The sequence below is a fragment of the Nanorana parkeri genome, unplaced genomic scaffold (assembly GCF_000935625.1).
Source record: "Nanorana parkeri isolate BGI_ZX_2015 unplaced genomic scaffold, ASM93562v1 scaffold2907, whole genome shotgun sequence".
NCBI lineage: Eukaryota > Metazoa > Chordata > Amphibia > Anura > Dicroglossidae > Nanorana > Nanorana parkeri.
Genome location: NW_017309175.1, coordinates 53,440 through 63,335, shown reverse-complemented (window position 1 = coordinate 63,335; position 9,896 = coordinate 53,440). Strand labels below are relative to the sequence as shown.

The window sequence follows — 9,896 nt, the reverse complement described above, 5'->3', positions numbered from 1 at the left end:
GAGTGGCCGGGGAGCCGGCTCCCCGGCCAGTCAGCATGGAGCCGGCTTTCCGGCCAATCAGCAAGCCAGGAGGTGGGTCATTACTCGGCACCCAGCTTCCTGATCGCACAGGAAGTTGGCTCCATGTTGCCCTATGGCACTGCTGGTCAGAGGAAATCTTCCTGTGACCAGAAGTTCCGGTGTCAGAGCATTTGGGCCAGTACGAGTACTGGCCCAAATACTCGGTATCGATAAGAGTATCGGTATCAGGGCATCCCTAGTAACGTGTACAGTGCATAAAGTACATTTTTGCCGTTATAAAAAATAATCCTTCTCCGTGGTGTAATCCTTCGGCAGTGTTTACATCCTGGTTGGGGGAAATCTCCAGCGTCCACTTCTGGTAAAAGAAAATGGTGCCGTAGTCCTTCAGTAGAGACTCCGAGTACAGTCTAAAAGAGGCGTTACTCCAAAAGCAGAGATTTTTTGGCATCCAAGATGTAAACAATGCAGGAGGCCGACGCCGTCCGAGAGGGAGGGTGGGTTGCTTTCAAGGTTATGTTAGCTTAAGGAGTCAGGGAGGAACCAAAAGATTAACTGCAAGGTGGATCCTTTTTATAAATCCATCTGTCTTTCTCTGGCCTGCCTGTGACATTGGGTAGGGAGGAAAGAACCCCCCTTCATCAGCTAAAAACTTCAAGTAAATCCCAAAAAGTTGATGGGCTATGCAATTCTGCTACAGCTCCCGGTATACTGAGCTCAGTGTGACGGGAGGACGCTAGTTTGTGTCCTCCCGTTACCCTAAGGAGAACTATGGGGAAAAGCCCTGACCTCATAGTTCTCCTTTAAGCTATGCATTCATTGTTGGCTATACATTTCGCATTACTACCAAAATAGACCGTTTAAAAGCCACCAAGATTTGGCTAACTAATCTTACCTGGGCAAGCAGCTTCTGCTTTTCTTCCTGGAACTTCCTCCGTTCATCCAAGACCATGGACTTTGTGTGGTCATACTTGCTGGTCACAGCCTCCAGTTTTTGGCCGAGTTCACTGACTTGCTCCTTGCTTTCAGACACCGTCTTTTCACAGCTCTGCCGTAGAGACTCGAGCTCCTTGCTGTGCTTCTCCGTGACCTTTGACATCTCAGTCTCCATCTTCTTGGCACTGTGAGCGGAGCCCTGGGACAGGGCCTTGTTTTCAGCGCGTAGTTGCTTGTTCTCATCCTGCAGCTTAGAAATGTTGTTGAGGTGATCGCTGTTCTCCTTATGAAGGGTTTCCAGAGTCACTTCCTTTTGAGATAAGGAATCTTTCAAAGACAAGAGAGAGGCCACCTCAGCCTTGGTCTTGTCTAGCTCGGTCTTCATTCCCTCGGACATCTTCTGGTTCTTAAGAAGCTCCTCTTTGTACTCGCTTTCCCTTCGGGTCTGCTCGGTCTTCATCTCCTCGTAGCTGCTTTTGAGGGACGTCAATTCCTCCAGCAAATGTTGAGAGTTGGCGAGTTGCTGCTGAACAGTAGACATTTCTTCTTCTTTGAGGGAACATTTTTCTTGCCAGGTCTTCACATCTTGCTCCAGTTTTGCTACAGTTCCATCTTGAGAGGACAGTTTCTTCTGCAACCCTGAAACCGATGAACTTTGCTTGTCCGCTTCTTGTTTGAAGCTCAAAGATTCGGCCTTCAGGCTGTCAATGGCGCTTTGCTTCTCTGCGAGCTCTTTTACAGACACTTCCAGCTTTTCCTGAACTAGTTTCAGCTGCTTTCCAAGGTCAGTGCTTTTGGTGGACTCTCCATCAAGCAACTCCTTTGCCTCTGAAACGTTCTTCTCCTTGGTGGCAAGCTTAGCGGTCAGGTTCTTCAGCTCCTCCTGCATCACTTCTACCTGACCTTTCTTCTTCTCAATGTCCTCTCGTAGTTTTGAGGCTTGCTCTTTGGCTTCTGCTAAAGCTTTCTCCTGACCTTGAGAAGCAGACAGGACACGTGACAGTTCCATGCTCGATTCACTTAGCGCCTTCTGACTTTGCTCCAACTCCTGAACTTTGTGGAACAGCTCAATTTTTAAAGCTTCCAAGGACGATTCTCTCTCCGTCTGTAGGGACCGGGACTCTTCTAGCTGCTTTGTGAGCTCGCCTGTCTTTTGTTTCTCCTGCTCAATCTCAGATTCCAAGGCCTGGAGAGTCCTTTGCCACTGTTCTGAAGTGGATGCGTTTTTGGATGCTGCAAGTCTGGCCTCAGCCGCTTCTTTATGCGCAAGGTTCATACGCAATTCCCTGTCTTGCAACATTCCCTCCAGATCTTTAACTCTGCTCTCCAAAGAGTTGACCACATTCGCCAAAGCTTGGAGGTTCTCGCGATTGGAGGCGTTTTCTTGACTTATCTCCTGGATATCACGCTCCAGTCGCTGTATCTCATTATCTTTATCGCTAACCGTGGCCTTCAAAGCGGTTATCTCGGAGTCTGAGGCTTTTATGGTCTCCTTGTAATGTTTCACTTTCTCTTCCTGCTTTCTCGCCTGTTCTTCTAAAGCTTTTAACCGCGTCACCTCTTCGTGGAGTTTGGTTGAAGATTGCTTTTCCAGCAGTAACTCCTCATCCCTTGCAGCAACGTCCTTGGAAAGTCTCTCCAGCTCGTTCTCTTTCAGGGTTATGAGGTCAAGAGACCGGGAGAGCTCGTTTTGAAGAGCCGAAAACTCGCTCTTATGCGCGTCTACAGCTTTTTGTAGCTGAGCTTCGACTTCTAATTTATTGGTTTGCTCAGTTTTTAGGTCTTCGGTGGCTTTTTCTCTCTCTTCTTTCAATCGAGTCACAGACGTGTCTTTTTCATGAAGTTCCTGCTTGTGCTTCAGATTGGACTCCTCTAGCTCCTTCCTCAGTAGCTCCACCTGAGTGGAAAGTACTTTGGTCTGGTTTTCCCACTCTTTAAGAGTCGCTTCCATGCTACTGGTTTCAGACTCCAAAGACAGAATTCTTTCAGATTTCTGCTTTTCGAGGTTCTTGAAAGTGGATTCCAGCTCGGCCTTTCTCTGCTTCTCTTCAGAATGCTCTTTGGAGAGCAGGTTAAGATCATGCACAGTATTACTGCAGCTCTTCTCCAGCTCTGAGATGCGTTCTGCATGCTCCCCCTGAGCCAATCTAAGCTTCTCCTCCGCAGAATGGACCGAATGAAGCAGATTTTGCTCCTGGGCTTCTTTAGTCTGAAGCTGGGTTCTTGCGGCTGAAAGCTCAGATTCCAGCTGAGATACCTTCTCCAGTTGGGAAGTCATTTCTGCCTTTGCCTTGGCTTCCACCTCTGACGCTCTTGATTTTTCTTTCTCCAGCTGCTGGCAGACTTGATTATAATCGAGTTTCAGCGATTCAATATGTTTCTCTACCTGGCTTGAGTTTTCAGCAAGATCTTTCCATCTGCTCATTTCCACTGTCGCTTTTTCAATCTCTTCTTCGCGCTGCTTGATCAGGTCAGAGGTTTTGGACAGTTTTTGTTGAAGGTTCTCACTATTTGTTCGATGTTCCTCCTCCATTTGGCAAAGCTGGGATTCCAGTCTCTTGGTAGCCGCCTTCTCCTCTGCTAGATCTGCCATTGTTTGGTCTCTACTGTCACTTAGTGACTTCAGATCTCCCTCGAGAACGGAATTTCTCTCCTTCTCACACTCGAGCGCAGCAGAACGTTTTCGCTCAATCTCTAATCGCTCCTCTAGGTTCTTAACTGCACCTTCCAAGGCTAGCAACTTCTCCTTAACTTGGCTATTCTCTTCACTTAATACCTCCATCCTGGACGCTTTTTGCTCATAGATTCTTAGCTGAGCTTCTCGCTCAGCGAGCTGCGTTCTTAGGGACTCCAAAGTAGCAGCATGAGACTTGTTAAGGGCGTCATTCTCGGTGTCCAGATGCTGGCATTTGGCTACCAAGTCTAAAATGGTGGCATCCAGTTCCTGAACTTTTAACGCCAGGTCCGCTTTTTCGCTTTTCAAATCTTCCACCGCCGCCACGCTTTGCTGATGATCTTTCTGCAAAGACTGACACGTTTGGCTCAACGTCCGTAACCGTTCCTCTTTGTCGCTTTTATAATCATTGAACTCCTTGAAGGCCGAGTCTCTCTCACCAGCAATTTTATCCATTTCTTGTTCTAAACTTGTCATTTGTTGGGTAGCTTCGGTCAGCTTTTCAGTTAGTTGCACCGATTTGCCTTCAGAAATGGTTAAACTGCTGCTGAGCTCGTCTACCTGACCTCTGAGCTGCTCGGTGTTCTTTCTTGAAGACTCCTCTTGTTTCTGTAAGGCGTCCCGCAGCTGCTCCTTCCCTCTTTTCTCTGCTTCAACTTCTTGCTGAAGAGAGGAGAGCGCCTCGTCCTTCTGCACCAGAGAAGACTTCAGCTTGGTGATCTCCAGCTTCAGAGTAGTTATTTGACATGTCAATCTTTCCTCCTGCAGCCTGGCTTCCTGGTCCTGCTTCTCTTTCTGAAAGGTGATTTCGGAAAGAGAGGTCTGCAGATTGGTGACGATGTCCTGTAGCTGAAGCTTCTCCGATTCAAAGCGAGATTTTTGAGACTCCCAGTCTGCTACTGCAGCCCTCTTCTGTTCTTCCAGCTGCCCGATCTGAGCCTGGAGCTCCGCAGATTTAGTGTTTAACGAGATGACCTCTTGCTCCAAATTCTCCAGCTTGACAAAAAAACAAAACATAACAACATGCGTTAGCAATGAGCTGCGAGCATTCAATGTATTAGTCTACTACTAGAACTACTCCTAGCGGCATCTCAAATTTCACAGGTAAAAGGTGATCTCGCCATCTGTATCCATAATAAAGACGTGTCCACTGACAGAATAGATAAAAAGGTGACCGTTTCCCAGGACAGGGGACCGGATTTTTCTCTGATGCCGTTTAATAAAGCCAGTGACACACTGCATGCAAAGCCGTGCAGAGCGAAGCAAAGTTGTCAGGCAAGGAGCTTCGCGTGCAGTGTGTGAGCGGAGTGCAGCCAGATGACTGACTGCATCTTCAGCCAACAGGCTCGCGCGTAACAATCGGATGGCGTTTGCATCGTGACGCGCGGGTTTATATGCGCGAGCCGATTGGCTGAAGATGAAATTTTTCATCTCAGCACGCTCAGCTATGCGAGCTCTCGCAAGCGGACGTGCTGGGGAGAAAATTACATGACACACTGCACGCAAAGGCAGCGTGTGACTGGATGGTGAAAGGTAGGGATGCACCAATACCACTTTTTTAAGACCGAGTACCGATACTTTTGATCAAGTACTCGCCAATACCAATTACCGATGCTTTTTCTTAAAGGGACAGGTCACATTTTTTCTAAAGCAATACAAACTAATGCTTAAAAAGGTCACTTTCTTAAGAATATGATTCATGAGATGACGAGGGAGCACGACGCCGGCTTCCCGGCCAATCAGAATGCTGGGCGCTGCGTCATTGCACGCTACCCGGCTTCCTATATGGCCAAAGTCGGGGCTCCATGCTCTCTCATCACAAGTGATGAGAGCATGGAGCAGTTTCCTGGCCAATCATGAAACCGGGCAGCGTGCCTGGCTTCCTGATACAGGAAGTACTTGTGCTAGGTATCTGAGCATTTGGGCGAGTACGAGTACTCACCCAAATACTTGGTATCAGCACCAATACCAATACTAGTATCGGTGCATCCCTAGTGAAAGGAGACCTCATCTCTCCAGGTCTACCATATGCTCCTATAAGAATGCGCCTTGTTAGCACTACACAACTACTGACGGGTTCCTTGTACTGCTCCTCCCTCTTATAAATCTGAGCTATGCTGCAGGCAGACAGAGACACACACACACAAAATCCTTTTTTCTTTTCAAGTCCATCAAGGATACAGGAAGTCTATAAATTTCTGGTTATGCTGCCGCCTACAGGAGAGATTGCACACTGGCAAACAAAACATTTATAGGAGAGTCCAGTCCAGCATAACCCCTTCTATTATCAGCATGCCTCAGTACAGCCGAGTACAGAGAGCATGATCATAATGATAGAGTGGTGGGATCTATGTTCCTCCATGGACTCCCAATTTATTTATTTTTTACTGCGAGTACAAAAATCTTTTTTTTTTTTTCTTGTCCATTGGAGGGGACACATGAAGTCTTTAACTTTCAGGACATCCAAAAGCAGTCCAACTAAAGAGTGGGCAACATCAAAAGAAACCTTAACAGGCCACAGAAAGAAAAAAAAATAGGCCTAGGCACTGCCTGCAGCTCAGAGAGTTGAATGCCCGAAGTTGGCATCAAAGGAGGCTAAAACAGCCACCTGGCGGAATTTGGAGAATGTGTGAACTGAAGATCAGGTGGAAGCCTTGCAAATGGAATCGGATGCACAATGCCGAAAAGGCCAGGAAGCACTCGCAGATCTAGTAGAGTGCCCCTGACAGTGAAGGGTAGAACCTGATCCTTGAGACCAGATCTTGAATAATGGTCTGTTAGCCACATAGAGATGGTGGAATGAGAAGTCAAGGAACCCCTCTGTGGTCCATCCGGGATGACAAAAAGGAAAGTCTCCCAGAGCTGGATTTATATATAATCGAGAGATTATCTCTTTCTCTCTCTCTATATAGATATATCTCTCTAGATATATCTCTCTATCTATTACATCACTGCTCTAGAGGAGATCTGCATGGAGGAATGGGCCAACATACCAGCAACAGTGTGTGCCAACCTTGTGAAGATGTACAGGACACGTTTGACCTCTGTCATTGCCAACAAAGGATATATAACAAAGTATTGAGATGACCTTTTGATATTGACCAAATACTTATTTTCCACCATAATTTGCAAATAAATTTGTTCCAAATCAGCCGATGTGATTTGTCTGGATTTGTTTTCTCATTTTGTCTCTCATAGTTGAGGTCTACCTATGATGCCAATTACAGGCCTCTCTCATCTTTTTAAGTGGGAGAACTTGCACAATTGGTGGCTGACTAAATACTTTTTTGCCCCACTGTATATATATATATAAAAACCAATATAGGGACAACCTGTTCCTCAGTGTCAACTGAGTCAGTCCGGAGGCTGGGCCAACTTGCCCAGGAAAAGAATGCTGTACTGCAGATGTCTGGTGTGAAACTGGATAAAAAGGAATGGTCTTGTAGAAGACTGCCTTGAGGCCCAGGACTCTCATGGAAAAGCAGAGAGTCAGTCAGCTACTGGCCTGAAGAATTCAAACCGGAGACCAGAATCTGAATTGTCTCCTGTGGGAAGAACACTCCCGGTGTCCAGAACTGAAACCAGATACTCCAAGCGATGAGTCCACTGATGATTTCTGAAGGTTCAGGATCCACCAAAACTTCTGTAATGTCTGGACGGTCAGAAACACATCAGACCGAGCCCTTGCCCAACCAGAAGTCATCTATTACCCCACAAGAGCGCAGCAATGCCAATACCGAGTACAGCACCTTAGTGAACCCCCAAGGTGCAGGTCTAGAGAACCTGTGCAGGGGCCCCACAGAAATCACTGATGCATTGGAAAGATGGGCAACTTTGATTTCCACAGAAGCTAGGAGGTCACCCCGGTGAAGGGAGACGTTAAGAGATTTCATGGATTGCATAGGGAATTTATGCGAAATTAAGACATTGAGATCCAAAATGGAGAAAATGCCCCTTTGGGTTTGTCAACCGTGAACTAGGAATCTGGGCAATGACACCTTGATTCAGAAAACAAGAGTGGACCCCGGTGGAGATCTGCAAGTCTGTGCAGAGACTCAAGAAGGCTGATGGTAAAATCAATACGGGGGTAGGGAGCAAAACTGGGATATGGGACGGAACAGGAGGCGGGGCTCCGGGACGGAACAGGAGGCGGGGCCTGGCGACCACAGAGGCGCTGACAGTTAAGAGATCTCAGACCCTGCAGAGCCCACTATACAGAGTCTATGGTGGGCTCTGCAGGGTCACTCTCCGCTGGGGCTCTGCAACTAGCAAATCACGGAGCCCCATACAAAATTTTGCTATGGTGCCCTGTGATTTGTAGTTACGCCCCTGGATACAACCTACTGCATCCAGAAGATCCACATATGTCCCCACCACTCTGGATTTTTGAGGATTTCGCAGACCAAGTGTCAGACCTTGCTAGTAGATGGGAAGCCAACCTTGGAGGATCTCAAAGAGGAGATCAAAAGAGTGGATCATCGAAAGGGATTCTTCCACAGTCACAGGGGAAGAAGGCTTTGCAGTCTGTTCCTTACGCTCTTTCTGCTGAGGAAGACGGGTGCTTCTGCTGTCAGCAGCATCATTGATGATAGTATCAAGAGACACTCCAAATAGATGTTCTCTCTCAAAGGCTATGCGGATCAAATGCTTCCTGCACAAAGGTTCCGTAGTCCAGCACTTTATGCATATGTACCAACGTATGGCACATGCGAGAGATAAGGGAGAGGCTTTCAGAAACGTCACCGCTGAAATTTAATAGTACAGCCAGCTGCTCGACGTGCTTATTAAAAGGCATCAACCTCAGCAGTGGTCACATCTCTTAAAGGATAATTGCACCCTCCTCTCCGAAGATTCTTGGGCGGCCGCAAAGGATCATGGGGCGGGCGCATGCGCAGTTCAGATCTTCGGCCGGGAGACGAGGAGAGACACAAGGTAAGTCAATGGAGGCAGCGTGCACCCGCACAGACTCCGTGGGACAGGAAGTGCCGGGAAGAGAGGAGTCAGTGCTGGATCAGAGAGCGGCACCAGCGCTGGAGGCACTCCTGAAAACTACAGGAAAGAAGAAGATCAGATCAAGAGGCATCATTTAAGGTAAGTCCTTACACCAGCATGGGGGTGGGGGGGATTTTCTTTGCTTTTAATGTCACTTTAAAGGGACATTAAACCCTCAGATTTTTTAACATAAACCAATACTGTAATGTGCGCCTTACTGTAATCCATGGTTGTTTCCCTTCTCTTTGCTGCTCTTCCTATTAAATCCTCATGTCTTCTCATGCTGGGGGAGAACTTCCCTTTGCAGCTGAGTGCCTCTTCCTGTAGTGCTGGCTCAGGTTGTGAACCTGCACACAGACACCATGTATCAATTCCAGAGACAAGGCAGTCTGCCGCAAAACAGAAGTTCTCCCCCAGCATGAGAAGACATACGGATTTAAAAGGAAGAGCAGCAAAGAGAAGGGAAACTACCATGGATTACAGTAAGGCGCACATTACAGTATTGTTTTATGTTAAAAGATCTGAGGGTTTAATGTCACTTTAAGGGATTTTGCTTAGTCAGACATGGTTTGACAAAGTCACAGCCAGGATCAGGTGTAACACAGGATCCGATACAGCAAGATTGTCCTCTCTGTGTCTGAAGTCAAACAATTTGTGACCGTGCGGTGGGAAAGGAACGTTTAGGCTCAGGGTAAGAGGCAAGGCCTCAAATACTCACATAACCCTGCAAGCAGGTGACCAAAGCCGCTGAAGGCATGCCGCAGGACAGGACCAAACGTCAAAGTTCCACGCGGCTCTTTGCAAGCGCGGCAGCAGATGCTTCTTTTGTGATGTGCTTTGAGAAAGAGAACTCTGTCCGGAAGATGAAGTCAATGCTCGGTAACGGCCTTAACTCCTTCAACAGTAAAAACAGCTGGAAACGGGGAATAAAAGGGCCCAACTACCTATGAAAATGAGATCGCTCCTGATGCTCGTCCCAAACGGACTGAGCGAGTCTTCAGTGACACGGCAAGTGCCGAGCCAATGCCAGCAGCTCGGGACCTGGAAACCGCTCTGCAGCTGCTCACCATGATTGACTCTTGCAGAGCGCCCCACACGGAATCCAGTGTCCAAGGGTCAATTTCAGGTTATGCCCACAATGTTCAGTCCCGGGGGCTCCGGATGCGGTACTCCAGAAGTCAGGCTGAAGAGGACTATTCCCGATTGCTGCAACCGGAGAGAAAACTCCAACAGCAATATAGAGACGAATCCTAACTGAAGAAACTTAAATAGCAAA

The 9,896-nt window shown here is 47.6% G+C and overlaps 1 protein-coding gene across 1 annotated transcript in view; it reads right to left on the bottom strand.

Annotated features, from left to right (window-relative positions):
* The window catches only part of NUMA1 (nuclear mitotic apparatus protein 1), a 62,716-nt gene that overhangs the window by 19,924 nt on the left and 32,896 nt on the right, over positions 1-9,896 (bottom strand). The window contains exon 14 of the mRNA XM_018574377.1: positions 914-4,624. Coding sequence (XP_018429879.1) covers positions 914-4,624 — 3,711 coding nt within the window. The remainder of the gene's footprint in view (positions 1-913; positions 4,625-9,896) is intronic.